This window comes from Pituophis catenifer, unplaced genomic scaffold (assembly GCF_029215685.1).
Source record: "Pituophis catenifer annectens isolate HBS135680 unplaced genomic scaffold, rPitCat1.0.hap2 SCAF_2, whole genome shotgun sequence".
NCBI lineage: Eukaryota > Metazoa > Chordata > Lepidosauria > Squamata > Colubridae > Pituophis > Pituophis catenifer.
The window spans coordinates 102,366,887-102,381,146 of record NW_027256882.1 but is presented as its reverse complement, the minus strand read 5'-3'; the positions used below and the strand labels follow the sequence as shown (position 1 = coordinate 102,381,146).

The window sequence follows — 14,260 nt, the reverse complement described above, 5'->3', positions numbered from 1 at the left end:
AATTTTAAAAATACCCTTCTTTTATCTTTTAAAATACATGTTATAGAAGTTGTCACCAAGCTAAACCTGCCTGAACTGTAGTGGGTGCCATGGGAGCAAGAGAAGGGAAGAAAGTTGAAAGCAGTGTTCTATTGTGAAACAAGCCTTCCCCTTCTGTACCTAGATAAGAGGTGGAACTTGTATTGCAACATAGTGCAATATTCTGCAGATGCCACTGCTGATGTCAAAAAACTGAGCCACATCAGCTCTGCTTAGGTGGCAGAAGTCTAAGAAATATCACACCTGCAGCATAAGCTACACTGGAAAGCTGAAAAATCACGCCAGATGATGCAGTGTGGCAAATTCTTCTGTAGTGTTGCCAAAGAAAAAAGGAAGGGAAAAAAAATCCCATACGGACATGCTTCGGAAACAAAATCAGGAGCCAGTCTGATTTTAGTTTAGAAAATTGTCCTGTTCCTTTTATAAATTTGCAACTATAAACTGTCCAGGTTTGCTTCCATATTACATACCGTATAGCTTTATGCGTTTTTGACCCAACTTTACACCATACTAAATCTCAAACTCTGGGTGAGCGAGCTGATTTCCTAGGATTGGAAGAAAATTCACTTTCCGAATCCTAGAAGACTTATTGATTTACCCATTAATCGTTCCGAGCAGCTATAGATCGTTTTTTTTTCCTTTAAAATTGGACTTCTGAGCAGGGTGAACCTAGATGTCACTGAATCCCGCCTGTCAATTCAACGCTTTTAAAGCAAAACCTGACCGCGATGACGTCCCCAGGGCGCTATCCCTTTAAATCTCTACTGCGCCTCCAAGGCCACCGTTTTTTCAGCCCTAAGCCCCGCCTACGGCTGCGGGCTCCTCCGTTCCGGAAGTGCCACGTGTACCGAGTGCGCCTGCGCGGCCTTCGTTTACTTTCTTCCGGTGTGAAGAGCAGGGCCTCCCCTCCTGGGCTTGGCGAAGGAGCAAGACTCAGAGACGCCCGCGAAGCGATCCTCTTGCTTGCCGCTATGGCCCAGCCGGGAAGGCCCGCGTATAATAGCCTTACTAGAGCCGGCCAGCCGCCGCCGCCGCCACCGCCGCAGCAGCCGTACAGCAATGGTGAGTGAAGCCGGCCGCACCCCGGGTCAGGTTAGGGGGCTCCTCTAAAGGGGGCTTGAATCTTAGGTGTCTCTGGCTCCTTCTCGGCAGGGCAGTCATATGTCACGCCGCGGAGGGGCAGGGCAGGGCAGGGCAGGGGGGCCGGGAGCGCGGAGGATCCGTGTACGTGGCGGCGGTATGCCGACCCCATTCGGTTGTCGCCCCTCGCGGAGCTGAATGGCACGTCGAGCAGAAGACGGGCTTTTTTTTACTAGGCAAAAAGCCCCCCCCCCCGCCCCGGTTTCCAATCCCGAGGCCTTGGCTTCCCTTCGCGATGCTCTTGGAAGGCGCTGAGTGTAATAGGGAGAAAACCTGGGAGTAGCAGTGGAGCAGTGGCATCCGCACTCGTAGCAGCTACGGAGCATTTTCTTGCCGTTCTTGGGGGCGAGACAGCGATGGGCGCTCCCTTGTATCGCTCCCTGGCGATGATCTCGTAACGATGAAACAAACGCCTGCCGCTTGAGAGTATTTCCCAGAATTTAACACGAAGACACGGGAAGCGGCTCCCAGAGGGAGAAATAGGTTCATCTGGGTAGCAGAATAATATATCTATATATATCTATATATCTATATATCTATATATCTATATCTATATCTATATCTATATCTATATCTATATCTATAAATACCCGATGAGCTCACAGATTATTGTGGCCCAGGTTTTGTGGCTTGCAACCAATTGAGGCTGTGTGAGAAGAGGGTATATGTCTTTAGAAAAACGGGATGGTTTACAACGACGGAAAAGTCCCCAAATGTTTTGTGTTCTGTACAATTAATTGATCAATTAGCCTTTTGAGGCGGCTTCCCTGCTGAGCATTCTTCGGCAAAAAAAACAACCCTACAGTTATTTTTTTAAAAAAAGAAAGAAAGAAAGCACTATTGTGAAGAGAATTGCATATAGAATGGATGCTGCTTGCTTTCTGGGATCTGTGGGTGTAAAGAATGCGATGCATAATTCAAATCCTCCTGTTTTAAGGAGTTCATTATGCTGGTATAATCAGAAAATCTCTCAGCTGACTAGTTGCTCAATTTCTCCTCCTCTCTCAAAGCTGTCAAATGAGGCTGGTTGAGGAACTGTGTAAACTGTGCCTCATTTGTGCGCGTACCTGTGTGTTCTTCTGATAAAAATAGAGCAATAGCCAATCTTTAGCTGTGTTTCACTGTATAGTTTCATAGTTGGATGTTGGCAATAATTAGTGCTCTATTTTTTTTAAGACTGTAGGTCTAGGAAGAGAATCAAGTTGTATTAGTACTTACAGGAGTTGTACAAATTTTGTTTCTGAAAAGATTGAAACTGTGGTTCCATAAGTTACATTTCTGTAACATAGAACTTTGTCCTTTCCCCTTTACTACACCAATTTGGAGTTAATGATCATAGGTTACATGATGTGAGCTTCCTGTTTACACATGTGTAGAATTCTAAATCAATATGGGCATCCTGAATTATAAAGTGATAGTGACCCAAAGTTAGCTGGAAATGACATGATTATTTATTGCAACAGGATTTTGTGCTGGAGCTGGTGGACAACAAATAGAGATGTAGAAAGAATGCAAGCCAGTGGTATTGTTTAGTGTATTGGAAACTGATTTCGGAAGAGTAGCATTTGGCCTGTAGATTCTTGGTATCTTGCAAATCAATCAAGATGGACATATAGACATGGTGTGTGATTTTTAATCAATATGTTTGGTCTTGATGCAAATCATGGTACAGGTAGTCCATGACTTACAATTCTAGCTGATCTTTAGGTATACTACCTGTTATCAAACTATTAGCTATACATTTGGCTAAAGGAAACAGTGAATCCCATTTTAACTATCCATTATGTAAAATATACTTCATTTTAACAATCCTGAACTCTCAACATATTTAGTTTCAATAAGTAAGTAACTCTGAATCCCGATGTGGAAAGAAAAAACTTGCTCCATCCGTATTTTCCATACCATGCATAATTTTATATTCTATCATGTTATCTCTCTTTGCTTCAAATGAAAAAGCCCCAGATGCTCCAGGTAGTCCTTGACTTACAATCACAATTGAACCCAAAATGTATCTTGCTAAGGAAGACGGTTAAGTGAGTTTTGCCCCATTTTACAACTTTTCTTCTTGTTGAATGAATCACTGCAGTTAAATTAGTAACACAGCTAAGTGAATCTGGCTTCTCCATTGACTTTGTTTGTCAAAAGGCGATCACATGATCTCGGGACAGTGCAGTCATAAATAGGTGTCCGAATGTGTGACCACAGGGATTCTGCAATCGTAAGTATGAAAAATGTTCATAAGTCACTTTTTTCAGTGCCATTGTAACTTCGAGGTGACTAAACAAATGGTTGTAAGTCAAGGATTACCTGTATAGTGTATTATCTTTCCTTAATTGAAACAATTTTAAACTTGTATAGGTCTTATATTTTAGTTTGTCTATATGGATTTATGATGATCTAAAACATTGGAAGATCTATTTTAATTAATTAAATATATGTATTTTTAGCTTATAAAATATCCCAAGACTCTTTTGACTCTTGCACAGAATTCTGAATGTGGTTTGTGGTTACCCAAAATCCTGTGCAGCTTCTGCGGCAATAAAGGCAGTAATTCTGAGTAAGCTGCAATTTTAAATAGAACAATATACATAGGTGACCAGTTGATATAAGCATGATCTTTTATTAAAAATGTATGATCCTGAATTAAGGAATTATAGATTCCACTTGTTTTTACAATCAGGGCAAGCCTAAATAGAAAACATGTTTGACTTATGCTAGATAAAATAGTAAACTATCATTCTCCACCAATGTTTCAAGCCTGTTATTCCATTATCTTTCTGCTTTTCCAATCCAGTAATGGCAGTGTTCATTGTCTGTTTGAAGACTGGATTTCACTAATATTATTTAAAGGAATCACATTTCTGTACTCCATAAAACTGAAAATGAGATCTGATATCTTATGTAAAAAGGAGGAGGAAATGGAATTAGGCATTGTATGTAGCAGAAATTCCAGTCTGTGATTTTCTGAGCATCAGAAAATTTTAAGTCTTAATTTTATTTGCATTGATGCTGAATAGTGCTTTGGAAAACTAAAGTGTTACAAAGAAACATAATTAGAATTCCAATTTGTTTCTAAAGTAATAGGAAAATTTATGTTCACGCTGCCTTGCAATTATTATCCATTTTCTATGTAGAGAAATGGGTTTTGATCCTGAAAATTCTATGGGAATTATCATATGGAATGATGGGAACATTTAAGCTTTTACACTTCCCCCAAAGGAGATGTCCTCTAGACTTGTTATATAATTTGATGCTGTATTTAGTTACACAGGCATAACACATTTTAGAATCTGATGTTTGAATTGTCACAGTGTGACCAGTATCTGTCCCTCCACGAAAAGCATTTGTAATTGTGATTTACCACAGTTTTGAAAAATTAGAAATTTTGCTATGGTGTCCCCTACTTTATGATTTCAAGGCAATTTCAGTTAGATATGCCTCTTTGCGTTTTAAATCTATTTCTGTTAGTTATTTTTCTTATAGGTCCTATTGAATTTAAACCTGTCCATACTATGCATATTCTGTAGGTTCTTATTTTGGCTGATTTAATTCTAATGGCTTTTGGCCAGATGAGTTTGACTACCTTATGATATAAATCCATAGTCAGGAACATTGTATTTAATTACTTTAAATCAGCTTATTCACTAGTAGTTCTTAATAAAATTACAGGTGGTCCTTAACCTAGGACCACAATTGAGCCAAAAATTTATGTTGCTAAGTGAGACATTTGTTAAGTGATTTTTGCCTCATTTTACGAGTGTTCTTGCCACAGTTGTTAAGTGAGTCACTGGAGTTGTTCGGTTAGTAACACAGCTGTTAAGTGAATCTGACTTCCCCATTGACTTTGCTTGTCAGAAGGTAACAAAAGGGGATCAGATGACCCTGGGACATTGCAGGCATCATAACTATGAGTCAGTTACCAAACATCCAAATTTTGATCATGAAGATGCTATAGTGGCTGTAAGTGTGAAAAATGGTCATAACTCACTTTTTTCAATGCCTTTGTAACTTTAAACAGACACTAAATGAACTGTTGAAAGATAGTCCTCGACTTATGACTGCAATTGAGCCCAAAATATCTGATGCTAAGTGAAACATTTATTAAGTGAGTTTTACCTCATTTTACGACCTTTGTTGCCATAGTTGTTAATTGAATCACTTCAATTGATAAGTTACTAACCCGGTTGCTAAGTGAATCTGGCTTCTCCACTGACTTTGCTTGTCAGAAGGTCATAAAAGGTGATCACATGACCTTGGGACATAGCAACGGTCATAAGTATGAACCAGCTGCCAAGCATCTGAATTTTGATCACGTGATCCTGGGGATGCTGCAAAGGTCATAACTGAAAAATGATCATAAGTCACATTTTTCCGTGCCATTCTAATTTTAAACGGTCACTAAATGAACTGTTGTAAGTCAAAGACTACCTGTACCTGTATATTCTTTGATATAACTTTGAGTGAATGGTCTTAAGCATTCTGAGAAAAGTAGGTTCAATTTTAGAAAGTGTGTACTTATTCAGATAATTCAGATTTTGATGAAATGATTTGTCTTTCCTATAGTTGAGAAACTATATTAAAACGTTCCCAAAGGTGGTAGGATTAATTGTCCATTGATATTATTAATTTTTATTAAATATAGCTTTGGATAAGGAACTTAGTCCTCAAATCCTTGAAACTGCAATAGTGTCCTCTGTTCTCTTATTGCTTTGTTTTGTATTCTTTCCTTCATTCTTTGCATAGATTCTTTATTGTACAAATTATACTCTCATCTCATATTCGTTATTCATTAACTTTCTGTCATTGCACTTTTATTGAGAAGTCTAGTTAATGAGGCTGTTAACATGTCTTGCTTCTACTGTATATTAGAAAGAATAGTATATTATAAGAAGTTATGTTCTTTGTTTTGTGTTTGTGTTAATTTTTAAGAAAACTTGTACAATCTCATTTGAAACTTGACTTTTTAATTTAAATTTCATCCATCATTTTTATCCATCCTTATTCATCGTTTCACTTTGGCTATCATGTTTGCTATGCAGTGACAGTTGCAGTTATTGATATTGGAGCTAGGTGTGTACTGAATAGCTCTTGCATGGAGAATATGAGGGCAGGACAAGTTGCAGTGGGAAAGCACTGAATGTCTAGGTGGGGGAGACGGGATCCCTCTGTTCTACCACAGCTGGACCCAGCTGTTGTTTTGCAGTTGACTTACAGATCCTACCACTTCCTCCCTCTGCAAGGTCTTTCCCTGAGGCACCTTGGGAGAATGAGAGCACAAGTCCAACACTGCTAGAGCCTGCTCGGCCCACTGTTCATTGTGATCCCCTCCCTGCATCTACAGGGAGTAGACCAAGACACAGCTGCACCCCTAGCCTTAGATTGATGTAAATTGCAGGCAGGGACAGGACCTGCTTCCACGGCCACTACTACTGTTTGATGTGGTTGATGATGCCTCAGTGTGAGGTTAAAAGTGCAGCTTGCCTGTACACGTGGCCTACTTGAAGCTGCCACACAAGATGTTTGCTTACTTCCTGGATGTGAGGCGGGGAGCCATCAGTTTGAGACTCTTGTTTCAAGTTGCAGAAAATTTGAAGAAATACCTAATATCCTTTTTCATACAGCGGAAGAGAGATAAACTTTAAAGGAGCAAAATATGAGCTGATCTCCATGTACAAGAATTATGAGGAATTCTTGTTTCATAACAAGAATGTTCATAATGTTCCTTCCCTCAGTCTTGTTATCTTTTGCAGGAGCAAATTAATTTTATTTGGTTATCATCCAGAGCTTGCTATATAACTTGTTTGGCCAATTATATAGTGTTGAAGACATGCACATGATTTGATTAGTTGAATAGTTTTTAATCAGACTTAATTTGGGGATCCAGAGCAGCTTTTGAAATGACTTGGATTTAAAATCAGATTGAAAAATGTGAAAGTGTTAGGACAGAAAAAGAGATCAAGCTAAAGATAGCCTTTTAAATGTTTATGTTCAAGTATAGAACGTTACTAAAAATACGTATGATTGAAATAAATGGACTTGATCCTGGTTGAGTTTGTATAACTTGTGACAAATAAGGAAAGATGTGGGAGGGTTTTTTCTTTCCCCTTATGTGGGAAAACATTCCCATCCTGTTAATCTCACCTTCCACATTAATATTTATTTTCCCGAATCTTCTTTTGGAGGGAAATATTACTTTTTGTTACTTTTTATTGACAAAGGGTTAAACAACCACTTTTTTTATTATTCTTTTGATAAAATATAAAAACCCTGTGGGAAATAACAGCACATGCTGTTGAAAAATATACCTAGTTGGACACGGCAAAAAAGGTGGCTGATGTATTTCTTTCTGTCAGTCCCTTCCCTGAGGTCTTGTAATACCATCATGCCTCCAGCTTTCCCTACTATATGCAAATAATTGTTCTCTATTTTCAGGTAATGGTTATTCTGTTGACAAAAATGCATGCTTTTAAAAATTATATAATTTACTGTAATGCTGAGGTTGATGGTGCTCATGGGCAGCCATACTTCATTTGGAATATTTTTTTAACTTCTCCCTATGACTTCTTTTTAAGCCATTGCTAAAGAGAGGGTGTACAGTTATGGCGTTGTTGGGATGCATCTGAAGTATCTTGACCTTTTATTATGGAATTACAGATAGTAATAAAGCTGTGGGATTTCTGAGTGATTTGGCAGTTTGTAAAGCCAAATAATGTTAGTGGTTGGCCTGATTAACTTTATTTCAACTACTGAAATAGGTTTCTCAACAAAAATGCTTCTCATTTATTAATTGAAAATGTCTTCCTCTAGGTCCTGTGCCAGGCTCATTGATGAATTCATCACACTTATCAGATGGACAGGGACATAATTCTTTGATCCCAAATATGTATACTCAGCAAATTGCAACAAAGAATCCTCTGCATGCCACCTCCGGACAGTATAGCCATGGTACATCTTGGAATATACCTTCTGGTCAGACTATTAATAGAACCCCAATGGGATCTTCTCTGACAGCATCACAGCCAAGTCCTGTTGCCCAAATGCCTTCTTTGTTGCAGAACTCAACTGCTATATCAACTTCTGATGGTAGTTTTTATTCTGGAACTAATCTCTCAGCTAATTCAAACTGGCAATATGTACAGAATCCTTTGACTCAACCTAATCTAGTATCTCAACCAAATCATTTTGCTCACACGGTAACTTCACCGTTACCGTCAGGGAATACAAATTTGCCCACAAACTATCATTATGTTCCTTCTGCTGGAGGTCCTCCAGTTCAAAACACCTATACAAGGCAAGGTAAGAAAAAGGAAGCAATTCTCAAGACTATATCATTATATCCCATGTACGGAAAAATCCTACATTAGGTATTTTCATCCAGGTATTCATGATATGCTTATGAACATGAAATTGAGGATTGTGTAAGTGGGCATACCTTCAGGGATTCCCTCAGTCTCTTCCTCCTCCTCTATAACTTCTAAGATTCCACAAATTTGTGTCAGAGGGATTCCCCTTTCATGTCAGAGTTGGAAAACCTGTTTAGCCTCTTTTAAATGCTATGCTGGCTGATGGTACTGCAAGTTGTAATTCGGTTACAGTATTCAGCAGCATCAACCAGCATAGCCAAAGATAAAGAATATTATATCTGGAGGGTTGCAGATTCCTCAGTCCTGTAGGCTAAATAAATAAGATTTCATACCCTAATTAGCAATAATGTTCTATTTCATTAGCAATAATAAATTTTCTTCCTGTTTAATGTGAGCCATTAGCTGGCAGCTGATTTGTTGTTTAGTGAATTTTCAGCTCTCTGATAGTTCTGGGGGCTAAAAATTTATAGTAGAACTGTGTGGCATGGTAGAATATAATATATAGATGGGCTGTAATATGAACTTGCAAGTATAGTTAGTCCTCAACTTACGACCAGAACTGACCCCGAAATTTCTGTTAAGTTTTCCCCATTTTACGACCTTTCTTGCCACAGTTAAGTGAATCACTGCGGCTAATAAGATAGTTACCCGGTTGTTAAGTGAATCTGGTTTCCCCATTGACTTTGCTTGTCAGAAGGTCACAAAAGGTGACCACATCACAGCAACGGTCATAAATATGAATTGGTTGTGAAGTGTCTGAATTTTGATCACATGATCATGGGGAAGCTGCCAAGGTCATAACTGTGAAAAATGGTCATAAGTCACACTTTTCAGTGCCGTTGTAATGTTGAACAGTCACTAAATGAACTGTTGTAAGTCGAGGACTACCTGTATTGATTCTGTCTTGCCACAGATAAGTAGTGCTGATGTGGTGTTGAGAAAAAGGGTAGATGTAGAGAACATTCTATCCCTGCTGTAAAATGGATATACTGACCTGTGTTGCTGAACTCAGTTCTTATTGAATGTTCTGTACTTCTTGTCTCTGTTTTTAAATGATATGATACACTTAAATAGAACATATATTTGCATAGAACAACTGTATGTGAGTCACTATGTTGTAGTATTTAAGTAGAAACACACTGTATGATTCTGTAGCAATATGTTTGGTCTTTGTCAGCAATTTCTCATGGGATAATTGCATTGGGTAAGATCTGTGATTTTGCTTATGTATAACATTAAACTTAAATTACTGTAGTTTTTTTTTTCAAATCTGCAATAATGATTTGATTTATATCTAGCACTAAACTGTAAGAAGGGGTGGGCAGCTATGGCCCCTTTACAATCTGTGGACTTCAACACATTGGCTGGCTCAGGAATTCTGGAAGCCCATAGGTCGTAAAGGGGCCACCCCTGTGGCACAGTGTTAGAGTGTAGTACTGCAGGCTACTTCTGCTGACAGCCAGCTGCCTGCAATTTGGCAGTTCGAATCTCGCCAGGCTCAATGTTGACTCAGCCTTTCATCCTTCCGAGGTCAGTAAAATGAGGACCCAGATTGTTGGGGGCAATATGCTGACTCTGTAAACCACTTATAGAGGGCTATAAAGCACTGTGAAGCAGTATATAAGTCTAAGTGCTATTGCTATTGTGCTAACTAAGAAATGAACAGATTTTTTATGAAAATAAATTCATTGAGAAACTGTGTTAGGTATAAGTTCTGCTGGTTCTTGTAGGTACTGTTCCACTGCCAGCTAATCAGTTAATTTATTTGCCAGTTCAACCTCCTTTAGGAACTTCTGCTGTTGGAAGTCCAGTTTATACACATCCCTCTGCTCCCCCATTAGCTCCTCCCCCAGCAAGCACTGCATCCCAGGCTGTACAGAACTCAGCAGGTGTGCAAGAAGGTAAGCATTAATGTGGTTATTAGAGGAAGTTGCTTTCAGACAGGAGCAAAAATATGAATTATGTGAGCTTAATTATGTAGGAGTAATTGAATATGATTGCATGTGCATTCCAGTGGTGATACTTTATTTAGGAGAAAAGGAAACCTCTTAACAGCTGAAAAGAAATAAATGCCATTTTTCCCCGAAAATAGAACTACATCGAAAATAAGTCCTAGCTTAATTTTTACACATGTGCCCAATATAAGCCATACCCCCAAAATAAGCCCTAATTAAGACCCGCCCATGGGCAAAAATTAAGCTAGAGTGGGTATGGGGGGGTGGAGTTGCCCTACTACTTACCTTTGGACAGTTGCAGCCAGGCCTCGCACACCCCGACACCTGCCTTGCCGGCCCATTTCTTCTGCAGCTGGCAAGGCTTTCCTGAAGGCCTCTGCAGCCAATAACAGAGCTCCGGATCGATCTGGAGCTCTGTTATCAGCTGCAGAGGCCTTCAGGAAAACCTTGTCGGCTGCAGAAAAAGTTCCTGAAGGCCTCTGACAGAAAAGGAAGCCCGGGGCAATGCATGCAAGTGAGGTGAGTCAGTGGATGACATCCCCCGAAAATAAGAACTGGTGCCTTTTTTGGTGTAGATATGTGTGTGTGTGTGTATATATGTGTGTATACACATACACACGACGCTCTAGAGCACTGCATACCAGAACAACTAGACACAAGAACAGTTTTTTCCCGAACGCCATCACTCTGCTAAACAAATAATTCCCTCAACACTGTCAAACTAGTTACTAAGGCTGCATTACTATTAATCTTCTCATCGCTCCTATCACCCATCTCCTCCCACTTATTACTGTAACCTTGTTGCTGGTATCCTTAAGATTTATATTGACTGTTTTCCTATGACTATCATTAAGTGTTGTACCTTATGATTCTTGATGAATGTATCTTTTCTTCATATACTCCAAGAGCGTATGCACCAAGACAGATTCCTTGTGTGTCCAATCACACTTGGCCAATAAAGAATTCTGTTCTGTTCTATTCTATAACGCTAAGCCGTAAATCATGATTTACAATCTACATTATGATATCAGCTGTGATCAGTGTTACATATTTCTAACAGATTATTTTGTTAATAGGTGATGCTACATGCCCTCCTAATGATGGACTATCAATTCCGAACAATTACGATGCAATAGAAGGAGGTGGTTTCCTAGGTAAGATAGTTTTTCTTCCATTTCCATTGCTCAAAAGTAAATTAAATGGGGAATTAATTGTTTCTATTGTGCCTGCCCATATACTGTTTCAAAACAGCCACACAACACAAATATGAGCTATTTTGGTATTGAGGAAATGTACTTTCTGGAATTGAAAATTGAACATATATTTGTAAATTATGTATAACTCTGTGACTTAAAAGTCTATCAAAATCAGTTTTGCCTTAATTACAGAACAGGAGAAATGGCCAGTAACATTTGATACAGGAAGAAGCCACTTAGCAACTGTTGTTTGAAAAAAAAAAGTGTTTAATTTTAATTGGATCTTAGAAGCATGCTATTTCTGAATTATCTCCTGAAAAGCAGTTTCGTGATCTGACAAAAACTCAATGAAAGACATTAAAAGGTAGTCTTCATCCTAGGTCCACAATTGAGCCCCAAATTTCTGTTACTAAATGAGACAGTTATTGAGTTTTGCCCCATTTTATGAACTTTATTTCATTCATCTACTACCACAACCCTCACGGTCTTTGGTTGCAAGAATGATCCACTTGTTCACAGGCTGGCTGGTTAATATTGTGTTACAGGGCAATAAAGTGTACTTAAATTCTCCAATCTTTTGTGCTTGATATTTTTTCTAACAAATGGCTGGATTCATTGTCAAGAGTTAGAAAATTTTCAACATGCTCAGGTGATACTTTCAGCAGCTGATTCTGATACACTCAAGCTTTGGGCATTGAGGGGCTGAAGAACTAATCTGGGAAAAGTGAAAGTAAGTCACGTCGTCTTTGAATTGGTTCTTCCACCAATCTTGGACAACATGACATGCCTTTTATATCAACTTTTGCGATTCATTTGTGTTTATACAAAGTTGCGGCAAACTGTCTCCTTGCTGACCTTCTGTAACAACATTTATCCATGTTTGAAGGTCTGTTATTTGGAACAAAGAAGCAGCGCAAACCAGTCTTGTTTATTGTAGATTTGAGACTATAAAGCATTCATACTGCATGGTTTTATATACATTTCTCCTCAGTTTCAGTGTTCAAAACATCAGGCCCCAAAAAGGTCCAAAGTTCCATAGTGTTGTTGAAATGCCATTGCTGGTATGGAAATTTGGATTCATATAATTTTGCAATTGTATTAGCTGCTGTTTTTATTTACTTTCCACTTTCTGGCTCCAGGTTTAAGCTTGCATCACACTGCAGGACATAGTGTTCAGCTTTCTCTTTGTTTTGTGAATATCAGATCCAGTTTGCTGTGCTCTTCCTAAACATATACAGTAGTTACCCCAAGTCCAAGTTACCTAAGAAGTCTATTTTTAATGTGTGGTTAAAATTTATTTTGTCTACTGTATTTTTCGGAGTATAAAACGCTCCGGACTATAAGACGCACCTACCTTTTTTGGTGAGGAAAACAAGAAAAAGAAATCTGCCTCTGTCTCCCAGCAATTTTGCTTTATTTTCATTTTCGTTTTCAGCATAGCTTGATTAGCACAAGAAAAAAAAATCTGCTCCCAGCAATTTACCTCCTTGCAGCAAGCAGCAGAGGCCTGCTCAAAACAGCTGAGAGTAAAACAGCTGAGAGTAAAACAGCTGAGAGTCGGGAGGCCGATCCAATCAACTTGTGCTAATTAGGCTGTGCTGGAGCTGAAACAAGCTGTTTCTTCTTGATGCTTGCTGCAAGGAGGTAAACTGCTGGGAGGCAGAGGCCAAAGGGTGGGGGCCAGTGGGTGGGCGGGGCTACATTCGGTGTATAAGACGCACCGAAATTTACCTGAAGGGGGTAAATTTTCACCCCCTTTTAGGGGGGAAAAAGTGTGTCTTATACTCTGAAACATACAGTATTTCTAACCACCATTTTTCTGCTTATTGGTGAGCTACATGCTTGAACACTCTGTGATTCAACTTAGAATTCTTATGAAACTTTGAAAACATGTTACTAGCATTCCTAGATTAAAAGCAATGCCAACACTTTCCAGAATAATGTACAAAAGAAAACTAATCCATGTGCAAAAGATACGATGCTAGCGAATGTGCAGATTTGAGCATTGGCTGGATTACTTCAAAAAACATTGAACTTCGACCATAAAATACAGGTGAAGTCCTAGCAAAAAAAAAAGTATCTTGTATCTGAAATCCCAAGTTAAGGATCAGCCTAGCTGTTATTGAGAACAATGCAAAAAGAAATAACTGGAAATAGTGTTTGGCCCTGATAGTTCCATCTATTTCTTCATGATATTGTTCCCAAATTTCCATTAGCAGTTTTTGATGTGGTCCTCCAGATAGTGTAATAATGTGTTTTATTAGACATCATGGTCGTATGATTGTAGCTTGGTTGCTTGGCAGCTGGCTTGTAATTACAACATCCTAGTGGCCTGTGGTCATATGATCATTGTTTGCAACCTTTGCTGCTGGCTTCTGACAAGCAAAGTCAATGGGAAAGTTAATAGGAGATCACAAATGGCGAAGTGACCATGGAATGCTGCAACCAGACAGGATTCAATGGCATTTGGGACTGCCGGAATTGCTATCGTAAGTCAGTGCAATTACATGATCTTGTCTCTTACTTAGCATTGGAGTAAGCATTCCCAGTCCCAATTACTGTTGGG

The 14,260-nt window shown here is 39.0% G+C and overlaps 1 protein-coding gene across 1 annotated transcript in view; it reads left to right on the top strand.

Annotated features, from left to right (window-relative positions):
- The first annotated feature begins 767 nt into the window (after positions 1-767).
- Positions 768-14,260, top strand: part of SEC24A (SEC24 homolog A, COPII coat complex component) — a 39,833-nt gene continuing 26,340 nt past the window's right edge. The window contains exons 1-4 of the mRNA XM_070937292.1: positions 768-1,101; positions 7,987-8,475; positions 10,316-10,444; positions 11,575-11,652. Coding sequence (XP_070793393.1) covers positions 768-1,101; positions 7,987-8,475; positions 10,316-10,444; positions 11,575-11,652 — 1,030 coding nt within the window. The remainder of the gene's footprint in view (positions 1,102-7,986; positions 8,476-10,315; positions 10,445-11,574; positions 11,653-14,260) is intronic.